Source organism: Rhinatrema bivittatum, chromosome 3 (genome assembly GCF_901001135.1).
Source record: "Rhinatrema bivittatum chromosome 3, aRhiBiv1.1, whole genome shotgun sequence".
NCBI classification, from domain to species: domain Eukaryota; kingdom Metazoa; phylum Chordata; class Amphibia; order Gymnophiona; family Rhinatrematidae; genus Rhinatrema; species Rhinatrema bivittatum.
In genome coordinates, this window is record NC_042617.1 from 120,203,845 (window position 1) to 120,223,749 (window position 19,905).

General features: G+C 45.2%; 2 protein-coding genes across 10 annotated transcripts in view; one reads left to right on the plus strand and one right to left on the minus strand.

Annotated features, from left to right (window-relative positions):
• VPS54 (VPS54 subunit of GARP complex) overlaps positions 1–14,528 on the plus strand; it is a 294,894-nt gene extending 280,366 nt beyond the window's left edge. For all 8 annotated transcript variants that reach the window (XM_029593654.1, XM_029593653.1, XM_029593655.1 and 5 more), the window contains one exon: positions 13,278–14,528. In XM_029593654.1, the coding sequence (XP_029449514.1) occupies positions 13,278–13,383 (106 nt within the window). In that variant the 3' untranslated portion in view covers positions 13,384–14,528. The remainder of the gene's footprint in view (positions 1–13,277) is intronic.
• Positions 14,529–14,630: 102 nt separating this feature from the next.
• The window catches only part of UGP2 (UDP-glucose pyrophosphorylase 2), a 100,577-nt gene continuing 95,302 nt past the window's right edge, over positions 14,631–19,905 (minus strand). For both annotated transcript variants that reach the window (XM_029593662.1, XM_029593661.1), the window contains exon 10: positions 14,631–15,479. In XM_029593662.1, the coding sequence (XP_029449522.1) occupies positions 15,372–15,479 (108 nt within the window). In that variant the 3' untranslated portion in view covers positions 14,631–15,371. The remainder of the gene's footprint in view (positions 15,480–19,905) is intronic.

Consider the following 19,905-nt stretch of genomic DNA (forward strand, 5'->3'; position numbering starts at 1 on the left):
CTCTGTCACTCCCCAGCTCCCTGGGGGGCAATTGGGGTCTGTGGCATTGGTGTCTACTATTCCTCCACTCTCTCCGGCGGTTTTACGGCCTTGAGGTCTCAATGCCTTCATTTCCTACCTCAGTGCCTTTGAGGCCCATGCTTCGGACGCAGTTGGGCCTTCGCCCCCCCCCCAGCGTCCCCAGAGGGATGCAGTGAAGGGGAAGCCCCTAATGATCCCTGGGAATGGGAAGCGTCCATGTCCTCCACTGAGGACTCTGAGGTTCTACCTTCTGAGCCCTCTCCACCGGAGGAACGGCAGAAATCTCCCCCAGAAGACCTTTTCTTCGCAGGATTTGTAAAACCATGGCAAAATTGGTGCCTATTCAGCTTTTAACCGAGCAAGACACTAGGCACAAGATACTCTAGATTCTACAATTCATGGATGCCCTGAAGGAGGTAGTAGTGGTGCCTGTTCATGACATTTTCAAGGAGCTGATGACCTATCTTTGGGAGCACCCCACCTCTGTGCCACTGTTGAACCGCAAGATGGACGCCATTTACTTGGTGCAGCCCACCATCGGTTTTGAGCGCCGTCAGCTCCCCCACCAATTGATGGTGGTAGAATCAGCCTTGAAGAAGGCTAAGAGGATCCACACCCATGCTTCAGCCCCCCTGGGAGCAATGGCATAGAGCCCTTGATGCCCTGGGCCACCTCGTTTTTCAGAGCGCAGTGTTAACTGCCTGAATTTCTTGTTACCAGTTATACATGGGTCAGTACTCCTGAAACCTGTGGAAGCAGGCCATGGAGTTTGATGAACGCCTCCCACAACAATTCCAGGAGGATTTCCAAAAGATTATTCAGCAGGGTCTTGAGTGCAATAAGCACAAAGTCCGTTCTGCTTATGACATCTTCAAGACAGCTATGAGAATGGTGGCGATGGGCATTGGGGCTCAGCGGACAGTGTGGCTACGTGCTTCAGATCTACGCCCCAAAGTCCAGGACCATCTGGCTGATTTGCCATGTACAGGGGAAAATCTATTTGGAGACAGAATTAAGGAGGCGGTAGCGCAACTGAAGGACTACCACAAGACTCTTCAGCAATTGTCAGCTAGTACCTCTGACACCCAGCCGCCCAAGAAGCCCCCTCGGCAATACCCAAAGAGACCCTTTTACTGGCCATGTAAATACTACCCACTAGCGCTGTGGTCCAGGCCCCATTGACCTCATCCCAGAGTGAGGCTAAGGACTCGAACACCCTGGTCAACTGCAATTCCTCCGCAGAACCCTGCCACGGGGATTTGACTGGCGGCCAGGGAGCATGAACCAGCCCACTCTGCAGGCCGCCGACCCCCCCCCCCCCCCCCCCGGGTTGGGGGTCTGTTCCAGATGTTCGCAGATCGATGGACCTCGATCACATGAGACCTTTGGGTCATGTCCATCATGCATCAGGGCTACAAGTTGCATTTCCAGCAAGTTCCACCTCGCTCACCTCAGTGAGAGCAACGGGGGATTTACAAATACTTCGGGTAGAGCTTTCCGCTCTTGTACTGGCTCAAGTGTCCGAACAAGTTCCACCAAGTCAGCAAGGCAAGGGGTTCTACTCCAGGTATTTCCTAATCCCCAAGAAAATGGGTGGCCTCCGGCCCATTCTAGACCTGAGGGCCCTAAACAGTTTCTTTTTTTTTTTTTTTTATATACCGGCATTCGATCTGAGATATCACATCGGTTTACATTCAGGTACTGTAGGTATTTCCCTATCCCCAGATGGCTTACAATCCAAGTTTTGTACCTGAGGCAATGGAGGGTAAAGTGGCTTGCCCAAGGTCACAAGGAGCGACAGCAGGACTCGAACCCTAGTCTCCTTGTTCGTAGCCCACTGCTCTAATCACTAGGTTATTCCTCCTCCCTTCTTGGTGAAGGAAAGGTTCAAAATGGTCTTGTTGGGCACCCTGATTCCCCAGCTCAAGGCAGGAGGCTGGCTCTGCTCCCTCAATCTAAAGGACGTGTACGCCCATATCCCCATCTTTCCACCGGATCGGCAGTACCTACGATTCCAGGTCCATGGGAGTCACTATCAGTATCGCATGCTACCCTTTGGCCTGGCGTGTATGCCCCATATCTTCACCAAATGTCTGGTGGTTGTCGGAGCCCATCTTCAGAGGTGGGGGATTCATGTTTTCTCATACCTTGATGATTGGCTTTCAAGAGCAACTCCAGTCAAGGGGCACAGAGTGCCATGGATACCACGATCCAAATTTTATAAACTCTGGGATTTCTGATCAACTAACCAAAATCCAACTTCCAACTGTCCTTACAACTGGACTTCATTGGGGTTCAACTGGACACAGTCCAGACGAAGGCTTTTCTGCCTCCAGACAGAGCAGAGACCCTTGCGGCTCTCGCTTGAATGATCTCTGATTGCTCCCATATCTCGGCACACCAGTTTCTCCGCTTGCTGGGCCATATGGCAGCAATTGTGCATGTCACTCCCTTTGTTCGACTGTACATGTGCAGAGTGCAGTGGACTTTACGCTCTCAATGGTGTCAGGCTACCCAAGATCTACCTACTCGTGTCCTAGTCACATCACTGTTACAACAATCTTTCAGTGGAGGGCAACCCTCTCAAATCGAGAGCGGAGAACCTCTTTTTGGATACCGCATCCCAGGTCACCCTCACCACCGACGCATCTCAGACGGGGTTGGGTGCACATGTTGCAGGCCTCCACACCCAGGGGCTTTTGTCCGCGCAGGATTCGCAGTCCCAGATCAACCTCTTGGAGCTACGAGCAATTCCATATGCCCTACAAGTGTTCCAAGAGCAGCTCCGGAGCAAGGTGGTTCTTGTTCAGACCACCAACCAAGTAGCTATGTGGTATCTGAACAAACAGGGGGGAACAGGGTCCTTCCCCCTCTATCAGGAGACGGTCCACATTTGGTTATGGGCCATCGACAACGGCATCACCCTCAGGGCAGTGTACCTCCTGGATGTGGACAACACCCTTGTGGACTCCTTGAGCTGTGCCTTCCAACCTGGGTGGTCCTTCAGTCAAGAAGTAGTGAACTAAATCTTTCGCTGCTGGAGGACCCTGGATACAGACCTCTTCGCCTCCTCGGAAAACAGGAAGGTGGACCGCTTCTGCTCCCTCGGCCAGAGGAACAGTGGATAGATGACAAATGCTTTTTCGATTCACTGGGGCACCAGGTTGCTGTACGCTTATCCTCCCCTTCCTCTCATCTCAAAAACACTCCAGAAGCTGCAGCAGGATCAGAGCTCCATGATCCTGATCACCCCTTTTGGCCCCATCAGGTCTCGTTTCCGACCTTATGGGACCTGGCCCTGCGCCCCCCAATCCGGTTGGGGACAGCTCTGGACTTAATTAGAACATGGGCAGGCTCCATCATCCCAACCTATAAGCCCTGGCCCTCATGGCCTCTCGGAAGGGGTATTGCCCGTGATTTTGGAGTCCAGAAAACCCTCCACCAGGAAATCTTAGAATCTAAAGTGGAAGAGGTTTTCAACTTGGTGCAAGGGATGCGGTCTGGATCCCTTCTCTTCCTCCCCTCTGGCACTCTGAGACTACCTATTGTTAGTCTCCGAATCTGGCCTGCAGACCCCATCGATGAGGGTTCACCTCAGTCATCGTGGTAAAGATGGTACCACAATCTCTTCCCATCTGCTCATGGGCCGTTTTATGAGGGATTTGTTGCAACTAAAAACCTCCACTTGTCCTCCAGCGCTTTCCTGGGATCTTAATGTCATCCTGTCGCAACTCAAGAAATGTTTGAACCATTGCGATCTTGTGACCTGAAGTTCCTTTCTTGGGAAGTTATCTTCTTTGAGCGCAGTTACTTCAGCTTGCAGGGTCAGTGAACTGCAAGCTCTAATGTCGTGTCCACCATGTACAAAGTTTTATCACAACAAGGTGGTCCTGTGGACACACCCGAAGTTCCTTCCCAAGGTTGTTTTGGAGTTCTATCTCAACCAGTCCATCATATTGCCTTCTTTTTTTTTCCCAAGGCCTCATGCTCACCAGGGTGAGTGGGCTCTGCACATGCTAGACTGCAAGAGGGCGCTGGCTTTTTACTTGGAACCCACAGCGCCTCTCCGCTCAGCTTTTTGTCTCCTTTGACAAAAACAGATTAGGGGTTGCTGTCTCTAAGCAGACCTTGTCCCATTGGCTAGCAGACTGCATTGCCTTCTGCTATGCACAGGTGGGCTTACAGCTTGACAATCATGTCAAGGCTCACTCCGTATGGGCCATGTCCGTCTTGGTGGTTCCACTCGCATGTGGTTCCCATTCACAAAATTTGCATTGTGGCGACCTGGAGTTCCCTTCACACTTTCACCTCATATTATTGCCTGGATAAGGATGGCCAACATGACAGCCATTTTGGACAGTCCATCCTCCATAATGTCTTCCAGCCCTAAAAACCCAACTCTTCTCCTCCCCCCCCCCCCCCCCCCCCATGAACCCTGTAGTTAGGGGCAAGCCTGCTCCTCTGGTTACTACAGCACTAGTTGTGCACATTCACTGCTGCATATGATGGGAGCAGCCTGAAGCTACTTTATCACCAATGTGTGAGGACTACCATCCTGCTTGTCCTTGGAGAAAGTAGAGTTGCTTACCTGTAACAGGTGTTCTCCTGTAACAGGATGTCATGAAACCCACCCGCCACCCCGCAGAGTTGTTTTTTTTCCTCGGCTTATTTTCTTTCATGAACTCTATATTATAAGACTGAAGAGGGACCCTGCGTGGTTGGCAGCATGCTCAGTGTGCCAGTCAAAGTTTCTGTGCCAGGCGCCATCAGATGATGTCACCCCTGTGTGAGGACTACATCCTGTTGTCCTTGGAAAACACCTGTTACAGGTAAGCAACTCTACTGTGCCCCTTATTGCATTAGCCCCCGAGAGGGTCAGCAGGTGAGGCGGGGGGTCCTCCTTGGATTTTGTGGCCTGGAGTGATCTCTCATTGATTTGAAATGCTGGGAAAGGAGTAGTCAAGGTCCCCATACATGTCAATAATAATAATTATAAATTTCTCTGAAGTTGTCAGCTGTTCTACCTTGCCCCTGAATCTACTCCACCTTAAGTCAACATTCTTTCCTAAGCCAAATGTCCACAAAGATGAATAAGCAGTACATACTTTGGACTGCAAAAAGAAAAAACTTTATAGTCCACCAGCTTTTTGCTTCTTTTGATACCAACAAACCTGGGCTTGCGTTGCCAAGCACTCTACTAAATTGACTAGTAGATTGCATCTCCTTCTGTTATGCCCAGGCAGGCCTGAAGCATGTTCACTGTGGCAAAATCAGTACTCTCACCTCACATTAGTCTACATGGAGGGAGTTTTCAAGGCTGCAACATGGAGTTCTCTCCATGCTTTTACATTGTATTAGTGTTTGGACAGGGCCTCCCAGTGTGACAGTAGGATTGACAAGTCTGTCCTGAAGAATCTCTTTGAGGTGTAGGATCCAGCTCTACCACCACCCCCAGTCCTGTTTTTGTTCTAGGCAGCCCCTATAAAAAGTCTGAAAACACAAAATGGCCAGTTGCAAAAAAAAAAAATATTTTTTTTTTTTGCCCATTGGCACAGTTTAAGGTTTTCTTTGTATAGAACAGTAGGTAGCTAGGGATTTCCCATATGCAATGACTGCAAGCCTGCTTTCCCTCAGAGGTGTTCTCACAGGACAGCAGGATCTTAGTCCTCACATATGGGTGATATCACAGGACGGAGCCCAATCATGGAACACTTTTGTCAAAGTTTCTAGAACTTTGACTGGCACCGACTGGGCATGCCCAGCAAGGCACTAAACCTGCAGCCAGCAGGGTGACATCAGATGGAGCCTAGTATGGAACACTTACTTTGAAGTTTCTAGAACTTTAAGCAAACAGGCATATGCAGTATTCGATCTGGTTATGTATACACACAGATGCTCTCTTCAGTCTATAATTCAGCTTTAATTATAGAGAAACCAACTCCAAGGGGAGGTGGGTGGATTTTGTGAGGACTGCTGTCCTTTCAGAATACCTGTTAGAGGTAAGCAACCCTGATTTCTCACAGGACAAGCAGGATATGGGTGACCTCACAGGATAGAGCCCAATCACAGAACAATTTTGTCAAAATTTCTAGAATTTTGACTGGCACCTACTGGGCATGCCCACCCTGGCACTAAACCTGCAGCCAGCAAGGGTTCCCCTTCAGTCTTGTTTAAAGCTACAGGAAGTGCCGAAAAATAAAATAAGAAAACGTAACGAACCCAACACCATGGGGTGGTGGGTGGGTTTCGTGAGAACTAACATCCTGCTGTCCTGTGAGAACACCTGTTACAGGTAAGCAACATTTTGTTTCTCACAGGACAAGCAGGATGGTAGCCCTCACATATGGGTGAATACTGAGCTGAGGATGTCCGAGAAATGCACCAAATGTACCCAAGATGTGCAAGAGGCACAAGGACAGGGGTGGAATTTGGTAGAAGGCATCCTGAACCCTAACAGGCAGGGTGTTGGTACATCAGGTTGTAAAAAAGGTTTTGCAAGACAGACTGGCCGAAGATGGAATCTTGTCTTCTAGCCTTGTCTAAGCAATAATGGGCTGTAACGGTATGAAGAGAACTCCAGGTAGCAGCCCTGCAAATGTCAGGAAGCGGCAGAGAGCGTAGTTGCGCTGCTGAAGTCTCCATGGCCCTCACATAGTGTGCTTTAACATGGTCTTGAAGTGGAATGCCTGCTTGCTGATAGCAAAAGGATATGCAGTCCGCTAACCACGAGGAGAGAGTCTGCTTACCTACAGGCTGCCCCAATTTGATGGAATGGAAAGAGACAAACAATTGAGTGCTTTTCCTGTGGGCAGCTGTATGGTCTAGATAGAAGGCTAGAGCCCGTTTGCAGTCAAGGGTATGCAGAGCCTGTTCTCCTGGATTGGAGTTGAGGACTGGGAAAGAAGGTAGGTAGTATAATAGATTGATTAATGTGAAACTCTGATTCTACCTTAGGTAAGAACTTAGGGTGAGTGCGGATTACTGCCCGGTCCTGCAGAAGTTTAGTGTAAGGCGGATAGGTAACTAGGGCCTGTAACTCACTAACTGTGCGAGCAGATGTGATTCCAAAAGAAAAATCACTTTCCATGTGAGATAGCGAAGATCACAGGATTGGAGAGTCTCAAATGGTGGTTTTATGAGCCGACCCAAAACCAGATTGAGGTCCCAAGAAGGGGCCAGAGGGCGTAGTGGAGGCTTGAGGTGAAGCAAGCCTTTCAGAAAACGTGTTATGAGGGGTTGTACTGAAATAGGAACATCCCCGACACCTTTATGGAAGACGGCCACCACACTGACATGCTTTCTGATGGAGGAAGCTATTAGACCTGATGCTGACAAGTGCCAGAGATAGTCTAGAAACTCGTGGTGGAACAGGTAAAGGGATTGAGAAGAACACCATGACTTAAACCTGTTCTATTTGGATAGGTAAGACTTTCTCGTGGAAGGCTTCCATGAAGCAATCAGGACACTAGCAACTGGCTCCGAAAGGTTAAGTGGCTGAAGAATTAATCTTTCAACAGCCAGGCCATTAGGGACAAAGCGTGAAGATTGGGGTGGCGTAGGCACCCGCCGTTCTGAGTGATCAGAAGCGGGTCCATTCCCAAGGGACTGTGCCTGCGAATGGAGAGATCCTGAAGTATTGGATACCACACTTGGCGAGGCCAGGGAGGTGCTATCAGGATCATGCATCCTTTGTCCTGACGTAACTTCACGAGGGTCTTCGAGAGAAGTGGAAGTGGAGGAAATGCATACAGGAGACCGGTTATCCATGAGAGGGAGAACGCATCTCTTGACTGTGAGTGTTGGCTGCAAGTGAGAGCAAAAGTTCTCTACCTTGCGGTTTTGAGGTGACGCAAAGAGGTCTATGCGAGGATGACCCCAACGTTGGAATATGCGTCTGCTACGGAGGGGTTGAGAGACCGCTCATGTGGATGGAAAGTGCGACTTAGGTTGTCTGCCAACACATTGTCCACTCCTGGCAAATAGGTGGCCCTCCGCCCATATCTGCGCAGCTTCCTGACACAGTAGGAAGGAGCCCATCCCTCCCTGTTTGTTGATGTACCACAGGGGCACCTGATTGGAAAGGCGATCCTGAAATACCCTGAGAGCATATCAGATTGCTCGAAGCTCCAGGAAATTGATTTGGTGTTTGGCTTCCTCTGGAGACCAAGTTCCTTGTGTTTGCAAATCAGCCACATGGGCTCCCCAGCTGAGGTTGGAAGCATCAGTAGTGAGAATTATTTGAGGGTCTGGAGCCTGGAAGGGGCAGGCCTTGAAGGAGATTGATCTGATTTTTCCACCAGGCTAGAGCCTGCCGGAGTGAGTCGGTGATGTGGACAGTGGTTGATAGAGGTTGGACAGACTGAGTCCATTGTGACCTTAGAGTCCACTGAATGACTTTCATGGCTAAGTGGGCCATTGGGGTAACCTTTACTGAGGACACAATGTGTCCCAGCAGGATGAGGAAGGGGCATGCAGTTGTGCGTTGCTGAAACTATAGCTGGTGTGTGAGGGAGATGAGAGCTCGCTGTTGAGGCAGAAATGCCTTTGCCTGCAAGGTGTCCAAGTCTGCCCTTATGAATGATAAAGTTTGAGATGGGACTAAGCAGGATTTTGCATGGTTGATGAGAAATCCTAGTGAAAGAGTGTGTAAAGTAAGACATAGGAGATGACAGAGCAGCTTGCTGAGTGGGAGCCCTGATCAACCAATCGTCGAGATAGGGGTAGATGTAAACACCTTGAGTCCTGAGGAAGGCTGCTACTACTACGAGGCACTTGGTGAAAACTCGTGGGTGCAGATGCCAGGCCGCATGGGAATACTCTGTATTGATAGTGGTTGTGGCCCTACTAAAAATCTCAGGAACCTGCAATGAGATGGATTTATCGCAATGTGCATGTACGCATCTTGGAGATCGAGAGAGCAGAGCCAGTCTCCTCGTTGCAGAAGAGGAAGGAGGGAACCCAAGGTTACCATCTTGAACTTTTCTCGTTGGAGGTACTTGTTGAGGGCACGTGGGTCCAGAATTGGACAAACGCCTCCCACTTTTTTGGGGATTAGAAAGTACCAGGAATAGAATCCTAGGCCTTGTCGAGAGTAAGGTACTGGTTCTATTGCTCTGGACTGGAGGAGGAGGGAGACCTCCTTCTCCAGGAGTAGTGAGTGGTCAGATGTTCAGGTGATAACCTTGAGAGATTATGGTAAGGACCTACTGGTCTGAGGTGATTGTGTGGCACCTGTTGTTGAAATGGCACAATTGGCCTACCACTGGTATCTGAGGCAGTGGAAACTGGCTGCTGCTCTCTATGCAGGAGTCAAAAACCAGAAGCAGGGCCCTGCTGAGGAGCTGCTTGGGGCTTTTGTTTACAAGGTTGACGAGACTGGGCCTTTTGGAAAGTCTCGTGGAACGAGTCCTAGACTGCAGTGGATAGGACTTCTTTGGACGCTTCCATCTTCGAGAGCAGCGGTGCCAGTGCTGCCAGAATCGGATCGTGGTCAGTTCCACAATTGGCACCAGTTTCAGTGGTGGAGGAACTTGAAGTCTGTGCATTGCCTTATCGATGGCCTCCTGAACCATCCAGTCCAGTTCTTCACGGAGACCTGGAGCAAGCAGCCCTGGCTCTGGAAGGGAAGAAGGAGGCAGAGGCATAGCCAGAGGGACCACAGTTAAAGGCAGAGTCACGGCTCCTGATACCCGTCCGGGTGAGGGGTGCATCGGTGACCCGGTCGCAGAAAGGGTCGGTGCCTTTTCTGGACAGGGTTTCTTCCATGGTGGCTCAGACGATGGCGAGGTCGAAGATTTTCCTTCCTCGATGGTCCGAGACTTGCGGTGTCGATGCTTCTCTCTGATCCCCTCAGTCCTGAGGGGGAGTAGAGGAAGTTGAAGGCGGAGAAGTTGTCTACGCCCGACGGTTACCGGCCGGTGGCTGACACTGGCGCGAAGTGGACAGTGCCGGTTCAGATGACATCGATGCAATAGACGGCGGAGTTTGAGAACGGAAGAGAAGTTCCATTTTCTCCATTCTGGCCTTGCGACCTTTGGTGTCATTAAGGCACATTTGGTGCAAGGCAGGACATCATGCTCACACCCGAGACACATTACACAGACTTTATGCGGGTCTGTAGTGGACATGGTATGAGTACAGTCTGGACACCAACAGAACCCTGATGCCATGGCCTTTGAAAAATTTAGCCGCAGTACGGTAGACGGCCCGTAGGCCACGAGGGCCAAACAACGGGAATCGATCGAAACCGGGTAAAAACCTTACCGGAGTACCGCGGAGTCAAAAATTTGAAGGAGGGACCCCTGTGGGGTATGAAAGTTTTTAGTAATTCCGTGAGGAAAATTCCTGTCAGGAATCTCTGTGGAGCTCCTTAACCCGCGTGGCTACTGCTGCGCAGAAAAAAAGAAGACTGAAGAGGGACCCCTGCTGACTGCAGGTTTAGTGCCAGCGTGGGCATGCCCAGTAGGTGCCAGTCAAAGTTCTAGAAACTTTGACAAAATTGTTCCGTGATTGGGCTCTATCCTGTGAGGTCACCCATATCCTGCTTGTCCTGTGAGAAAGCAGAGTTGCTTACCGCTAACAGGTATTCTGAAAGGACAGCAGTCCTCACAAAATCCACCCACCTCCCCTTGGAGTTGGTTTCTCTATAATTAAAGCTGAATTATAGACTGAAGAGAGCCTCTGTGTGGATACATAACCAGATCGAATACTGCACATGCCTGTATGCTTAAGGTTCTAGAAACTTCAAAGTAAGTGTTCCATACTAGGCTCCATCTGATGTCACCCTGCTGTCCTTGGGGGACCACCTGTTGCAGGAAAGCAATGGTTTTTCTTTTCACTCACCAGGATTCAACTTTGGTATTAAGTTTTATAAGGTATGAAAAACAACCTGTACAAGAAATTGTGATAAAATTTTAGATAATACACAGTATATGTTCAGAGAAGGATTGTGATCAAAATTATTTCTAGTGATAGTTGTGAGGGGAGTTAGAAGTTAGCAAGTGGAGTAAAAAGAAATGGAGAGGAAAGTGAAGAAGTAAAATAGAACAAAATTAGGGTGAACAGGAAAATCTAGTCTTGGCCAGGCTAGAGTTAAACTGAAGGCAAAATATGATAGAGAAAGCAGTGCATTGTTGCAATTCTGTAATAAAGTGAGGATAAGAGAGGAGTTGCATAGTATTGACCCAAGTGACAAAAGCAAAGAGAACAGATATTTCCAAAAACTAGACTTAGGCCAAACACTGATGCTTGCTTACTTAGCAATAGGATAAGAGAAGTAGTGACTATCCAAAAGAAGCAAAAAAAAAAAAAAAAATTAGAAAAAGGAGGAATTTGAGTGAAAAACAAAGAACCAAAATTAAAACGCATTAACGCTTACATTTTGCGAGATCTAAAAATTTTAGAGAGTTTCTACTTCTTGCAAAGTCTAGGCTGTGGGTAGCAGAGCTGTTAGGGTGTAGGGAACAAGTGAGAAAATGAGACGCAAAAGAACTTATCTGAATATTTGACATATATGCAGAACATAAAAATACAAGATAGGTTTGGAGTGAAGATAAGAATGGATTCTGTAATTACATGTTAGGTTCCATATTAGGAGCTGCCGCCCAGGAAAGATCTAGGCATCATAGTAGATAACTTAGAAATCGTAAGTCTAGAACAGGTAAATGTGAATCTGTTATTTACTCTCACAATAGGACTAGGGGGCACTTCATGAAGTTAGCATGTAGCACATTTAAAACTAATAGGAGAAAATTATTTTTCACTCAACACACAAACTCTGGAATTTGTTGCCAGGGGATGTGGTTAGGGCAGTTAGTGTAGCTGTGTTTAAAAAAGGTTTGGATAAGTTCTTGCAGGAGAAAAGTCTATTACCTGCCATTAATCAAGTTGACTTAGAAAATAGCCACTGCTATTGCTAGCATCAGAAGTGTGGGTTATACTTAGGTTTTGGGTACTTACCAGGTTCTTATGGCCTGGATTGGCCACTGTTGGAAACAGGATGCTGGGCTTGATGGACCCTTGGTCTGACCCAGTATGGCAATTTCTTATGTTCTTACTTGAGAAGGTGGTGGGGATCAGAGGTGCTGCAGAGTTGACCACCAAGGATTTGCTGTACTAAAATGTTTTTCCCCATTTAGTCTTTGTGGGGGGAAATGCTTGGTATAAAAGCACTTCAATGTGTTCATTCAAAATGATGCTAAAGATTTGAGGTTGGATGTGACTTTTTGACTGTATTATCTGCAGTGCAGTGAGCAGCAGCAGCAGCTATAAAGCAAATAAAATGTTAGGAATTATTTGGAAAGAAATAGAAAGCAAACTGCAGCTCTGGTGCAACCATACCTTGGGTATTGTGTGTAGTTCTGGTTGTCACATCTTAAATAAAAATACCAGACCTAGAAAAGCCTAAAAGAAGGGCAAGAAAAATGATAAAAAGGGCTGGAACAGCTCCCCTTTGAAAAAGGCTCAGCCAGTTAGGGATCTTCAGCTCAGAGAAGAACAGTCAGAGGGAATATGATAGAAGTTTATAAAATCATGAGTGATATGAACATAGTACTAAGCAAGGCATGGTTATTTATCAAATAATCCTAGCACTAACACAAATTTGAGTGTTTTTTTAATCAGTGTACTTGTTGCGTAAGAATGTGGTCAAAGCTTTAGTATAGTAGAGTTTTAAAAAGGTTCAGATAAGTTTGTGGAGGTGAGGACCATCATTATGAGCCAGACTTGGGTGTCTCCATTTCTTTCTTGTGGGAGTGAGCATCATGGAAAGGATATTCCTAGTGTGATTCACTACATACTTCTATTTTATTTAAAATGTTTATATTCCACTTACCCCCCCATTCATTTGTTTTAAGTGAATTTAAAAAAAAAAAATTCAGTATACAATGTCAAAAACATAAATCAGAAACCACACAAACAAACCTCCTGAAAACTGAACATTTATTACAAGCTGCTAAACTGACACTTATCAGTATAAAACCTGATTGCCCCTTTACTTAAGCAAAAACTTCCTGAAAAAAAAGCCATGCTTCTAAATGATTACAAAAGAGCTTATATAGTTTGCTGTATGTTGAATCTCCTTTGATAAGTTATTCTACGATGTAGGGCCAATGACAGAAGACCTACAAATGGGTCTCCTTCAAATGTGCCTGTTTGAGAGGATACTGCCACTAGTAATCTTTCTGCTTAATTCAATCAATGAGCTATAGGGAAATAAGGTAAGATATTCTAATAGTCTTTTCTTTATTTGATAACAGGCTGGTTGCTGCAGATGTAGCATTTTACACTGGAAATATTCAAGCGTTGAAGGGCCTAAAGAACCTGGACTTAAATATGGCTGAGATTTGGGAACAGAAGAGGTGATGGCCTAATAACCACTAACCTCAGTTGACTGACTCTGTACAGGAACATGTCATCTCATCAAGAACCTTCACACTCCAAGTACAAGTCACAGGACTGAAAGATATCATGCTTTGGAAATAAGATCCAACCTGACCAGCAGCAAATGTCCTTTGCAATGTCCTTCAGCAAGAAACAAGTGATCAGCTGTCGGTACAGCTTTTCATTTTCTATGGACACTGACTCAGGTTTCTTTGGACCAAATCCAAAAGAACACATGGCTGTAACACAGCTATAGTTGACTAGAACAATCTGTAAACATTTATTTAAGAAGATGCCTTGCATCTGTTTAACTTTATTTTGTGCAGTGAAATTCATAAAATGGTTCTTCTTATTTAATAATGGTACAATTTAAATTTTGGAATCTTGCAAAATATAAAAGCATAGAAAGACTTTTCTCCATGCAGATTGTCTTGCATAACAGCTTGGACCTAAGGTTAGATTGTGTTAAAATTTAAACAGGATATGGCTGCAGGAGCTAGGGGCTCATGTTTAATAGACAAACAAAAGGAGACTGGATGCTGTAACAAACTGTAGGCTTTTATCTGTTGATTTGAACCATTTATCTGTGAGGTTATTTGCACACTACTGGCTTCTGGAACAGTAACCTCCAGGTAGTGGTGCTTTTTAATTTATAGCCTAAAGAGCACATGGATACAGTAGGAAAATTAGAGTAGAGTGCTGGTGCTTGAAATCAGTATTTTTGTACAATATGAATTGTAACTTTTTAAATATTAGATTTTTGCCTTTTTTTATACAAAGGCAAAATACATTTGTGCAGTATCTGCTGAATATGGATATTTTCAATTTGTAGGTAACCTTTACCTAGTCTAAAGCTCAGCTCCAGGTTATGGGATGTTTATACATTTTGGGGCTGAATGAAGAGATGACACTTTTCTCATGGGTTATTTTTTAAATGAATGGCACTTATGTACTTATTTGATGCTTGACTACTGTAATGGAAGGCAAATTTCAGTTAGAAATGTCTTTTGCATTTCCTTAATAGCAGTATCCAAACAGCCTAAAAAGTGCCTGTATGTTCCTCACCGTACAACAGAGTGCCTAAGCTAGAGCTGATTATGGCAGATGAGCTGAGATTGAGCTACCGTGCTTTCTTGGAAAGCCATCCCAGCCCATTTATCAAAGGAACAGCAATCTCAACTGGTTCTTTTAAGTGTTCATCGACAAATAAAATTATAAAACCACACAAGTGTATTTATTGCATTAGACTTTAATCAGGAGTACAATTGATAAGAAAATGCTCATTTGCAAGAGAGGGAGGGAAAATTTCACAGTGATCACAAGTGATCAATTGATATATTACAGATTTGGCATTTACCTTCATTTGTATTTAACAATGCCTATTAATTTTAATGTAGGGTTCTCTTTTACACACAAGTGATTCATTTTAAACAAGGAAATAGCAGCAGTATATGGGTGAGCTTCTGGCACCTGCCATCTCAGCAAGTGTAAAACAAAACCGTGCTGCTAACTTTTGTACCTTGCATAAAAGGCTGGGACTATATCTGTCTTACTCTAAAACAACTCAGTTTCAAAGTCCTTAAGTTATTTAGCAGCTGGCAAGAGTATCAGACAGCTATACCTTGGATTGCCACTTTGGATATTTCTGAGATGTTATAAGATCTACCATACTTCTGGTAAGGGTTTTGTATTCAAAACCAACAACAAAAGAAAGCAATATTGCACATTGTTTTATTGAGAAGATGAGGCTTCAACGTGTTGTACTAGAATCCCTATGGAAATGGGAGCCATTGCTTTTAATTATAGAACAGCACACAGAATAAACTACTTCACAATATTACAGGATGCATTGAAATGGGAGTCAATCAAGTGCTGACCTTCTGTGCAAATATATAACAGTCTTCCACAATGGGAGAAGCTTTGTTCTAATGGTAGCCATAAGGTGTTGCCATGTTATTTCTAAGCAATGTTCAGTGATCCAGGATGCGCAGATTGCCTGATACTATTTTGTTCTCCAAGACTGCTCCTGGTGGGATATCAATTCTGTCACCATGATTTGCAATAATGATTACTGTTCCCTAAAAAAAAAAAAAAATTGGTAAATTTAAATCTCTATTGTTCTTTATTTGTACTGTACAATAACAGCAGCCAATACTATTACATTGATATATTTCCAAATTCTGAAAAATCTCAATATTAAATTGCATCAACTAATGACATTTAACACATTCTTCCAATTTAGTCTACTGCAGTAGCTAGAAATTAATCCAACTACTATGGAACCCATGGCTTTAAACATTAGCCCTGAGTAACCAAACCATTAAGTGATCTTCCACAATCATCTTGTCACTGTTACTGATGATTATTATAAGTATGCATCACATCTGAAAGTAGTAGCAATGTATCTAGGAATCCCTTTTCTCCATTAATGGATTTGAATAGTAGGGAATCTTGGCCTTTGGTATAGAGGAAGATCATAAAGACTCAACACCTACACTATATAGTAATAGTAATTGCATTAGTATACAGTAAGAACCATATGACATTTTCAGTTATTAAAAAAAAGGAAGGGGGTTAAACAGAGATGATCTAAAAAATCCTGTAAGTCATTTCCACCAAGAATGGGGCTTTCTACAGCAGAGTTAATACTTTATCACCCTAAAATCTTGGGTAATGTCTTACAGCTTTACTGCATAAAGAGTACAATAAGTTAAATATATTTGCTTTCTTGTATGAACTTGTTACCCTAAACCTCAACTGAAATTGAGGAATGTTAGGCATGCCTGAAAATTGTGTTTTTTCAGGTTTGCCCTATTGTTCATTTTCTAATAAGAGCCAGTGCCATAAGTTATTTTTCCCCCCCCCAAAGACAACAAACTGAACTCTTATTTTTTTTTTTTTATTTACAAAATTTGTTCCCCACCTGTCCATAGTTCAGGGCAGGATACAAAAAATATACTTGAAATTTAAAAAAAAAAAAGCAGCTTTACATCAGGACTTTGTAAGTGAGCTGAAAAAAAGTGAGTGTTTAGGGCCTTGTTAAAGAGCTTTGCCTCTCTTAGTAATCTCAGTTCAGCTGGTAGAGATGCCAGCGCTTGAGAAGGTACTTTCATGAGTGTTGTCCAGGTATGCATGGCTGTAGGATGAAACATGAATGAGGCCATGATTTGATGATTAGTGGCCAAGTGGATATATAAATCTTCAATGTCACAGTGCTCCAGGGCAAAGATATATTGAGCAGGCTGTGAATGACTTGCCTGAAAAGCATTATTACTGAAAGAGAGTTGCTATACATTTGAATCTATCCAAGAAGTACAGATAAGACTGAGGGAAAGGCTTCCCTGTTTCTGAAGTCCTCATTTTATATACGTTCAGAAAAAATTTGGGCTAGGATGTTTTTCTCCTTATAGTTAAGGTGTACTCTCAATGGTAGGGATGGGTAGATTAGACAATCCTGATGGCTGAAAAAGCCCCATTTATAACCAGCAATGCATTATTGCTGGTTATAAATGTAAAAAAAGCCTGCACTCAATCCATTTTTTCTCCATGCAAACAATATAAGTATCCTGCTACAACTTATTTCCTGACCTTAGATAGACTGACAGATTCAGGAATAATGGGCCACCCAATTTTTACTCTGTAGTGGATTAATAATGAAAAATGCTGCAATTCCCACACATTTGCTCACGTTAATATTTATGGGTCTGAAAGTAGCTACATGAGTTTAGCATGAGAGGGAAGCTTGTGGGAGTATATACTCGTTATGAAACGTATCCATAATTCTTAATGTGTGTATTTAGAGAGATATCTAATATAGACAGTGAAAAAAGTCCCATTCTGGAGATTGACTGGTAAGCCAAACTTCAGTGCCGAAGAATAAAAATCACAGAACATCTAGACATGATCTAATGGGACAGCCAGCATGGATTTACCCAAGAAAAGTCTTGCCTCACAAATCTGCTACTTTTTTCTTTTTTTTTTTGAAGGGGTGAATAGCATATGGATAAAGGTGTACCAGTAGATGTGGATATTCAGAAGGCGTTTGACAAAGTCCCTCCTGAGAGGCTTCTAAGAAAACTAAAAAGTCATGGGATAGGAGGAGATTATGTCCTTTTGTCGATTGCAAATTGGTTAAAAGACAAAAATTAAGATTAAATGGTCTGTTTTCACAGTGGAAAAAGGTACACGGTGGTATGCTTCAGGGATCTGTACTTGGACTGGTGCTGTTTTAATATATTTATAAGTGACCTGGAAAGGGGTATGACAAATGAGGTGATTAAATTTGCAGATGAAAAAATTATTTAGAGTAGTTAAATCACAAGCGGATTGTGATAAATTGCAGGAGGACCTTGTGAGACTGGAATATGGGGCATTGAAATGGCAGATGAAATTTAATGTGGACAAAATGTGTATAAGATGATGTATGTAGGAAAAAATAACCTTTGCTGTAGTTATACAGTTAGGTTCTATGTCAGGAGCTACCACCTCGGAAAGATTTAGATGTCACAGTGTCACATTGAAATCAACTTAGTGTGCTGTGGCAGTCAAAAAAGCAAACTGAATTATTAGGAAGGGAATGGCAAATAAAACTGTGAGACTGCATCTTGAATACTGTGTGCAATTCTGGTCACTGCGTCTCAAAAAAAGAGATATGGTTGCACTGGAGAAAGTACAGAAAAGGGTGACCAAAATGATAAAAGGCATGGAACAGCTCCCCTATGAGGATTAAGGAGACGAGATGGCTCTACAAAATCATGAAAGGACTTGAACGAGTAAATGTGAATCAGTTATTTACTCTTTCAGATAATAGAAAGACTAGGGGGCACTCCATGATATTAGCAAGTAGCATATTTAAAACAAATCAGAGAAAATGTTTTCACTCAACATGCAATTAAGCTCTGGAATTCATTGCTAGAGGATGTGGTTAAGGCAGTTGGTGGCCTGGGTTTAAAAAAGGTTTGGATAAGTTCCTGGAGGAGAAGTCCATAAACTGCTATTAATCACTAAGGAATAGCCACTGCTTATCAGCATTAGTACCTTGGGATATATTTAATGTTTGGGTACTTGCCACTTGGACTGGCCATTCCTGGAAACAGGATACTGGGCTTGATGGACCTTGGTCTGACCCAATATGGCATCTCTTGTAACGAAGGCACCAAAATGATAAAGAGGATGCAACGATTCCTCTATGAGGAAAGGCTAGTGCCGGTAATTCATCTCTGTGGAAGAAACAAAGTATGGTCCAGTATGATTCCAGGCCTGGAGGGATTTCTCCATCCTCCAGTAGATCCCCATAGTCATCCATAGTATCTGGATCACTGTCAGGGATACTCTTGGTGAGGCGTGGCATGTCTCGCGGTCCGCAGGCAGGGCCTGGAGAGCGAAGCCCCCCTGTTGAGTTTCGGCCCGGGCAGGGTCCAGGGCTGACTGTGCCTGAACCAAAGGCTTGGAGGCCCTGAAAAAATTCCAACCAAGAGAAAGCTGCCAGATCCATATTTGTCCCAGGGTGAATCGGGATAGGGGCCCCTGAACTGCCATAGCCCCGGGAGGATGCCATCCCGGAATTGCTCAGGTCTGGGAAGCTACTGGATAAGGTTGTGGCTGACCCATCCTCCGACTGGGTTGGGCCAGGTTTGGAAAGCTTTTGAGAATCCAGCCCTCCCTGGGCCTCCTCACAGTGCTGACACAGGCAGGATTCCAGGTCAGACTGTGCGGCTCTAATATGGCAGGCCCTGCAGAGAGAGCGTCGCCTGAGCTCCTTTGCTGCCAAGGCCATAGCCTGTGTGGTTTGTGCATTTAGCCGGTTATTGTATATTGTGTGCGCACCAACTCGCCTCGGCATGCTATGTGTAAGCGGTCGGTAGTGCGCGGTTATGGGCGCAGTTATGAGCGGTGATATGCGTGCACATTAGGCGCACAGGCCGGCCCACAACATGTGTACCGACGGCTGAAGGGGGAAAATGGTGCTGCACCAAACTGCGCACAAGATGGCGCAGCTGAAAGCGGGGCCTAGCCCATTGGGGGGGCAGCTCAAGCTGCTCGGAACCCCTTCCCTCGCCTGAACAGAGATCGGGAACGAAGTCGGTACAGCGCGCCGAGCAAGGAGACCAGAGGAACGACTTAACGAAGCCCTTCCATGTCTCTGGATCGGAGGTGGTCTACTTACCTGGTCCCAGCGCTTACTGGTTGAGTACAGAGACCGTCTCCGGCTGCGGGGGGAGAGGGCTTTGGCCTTCACCGCCACTCTCGGCTTCTGCGCCCGCTGCCTTTCAGCTGCGCTAAGTCCACGCTGGGAACCGCCTACCGGACCAAAAGGTACACCTCAGAGATCTCGGAAACTGCCTCAGGAATTCTCAACTGGGGGAGCGATCCTTAGGTATCACCGCAGGAGAGTGGGGCTCGATCTTCTTTTAAAGTGAAGGTAAAAATGTCCGTTTGTGCTGCAATCCCGCTAACACCGTGCTAGTGTGGGGATAGAGTCCACATCTGCTAGGAGACGGAGAG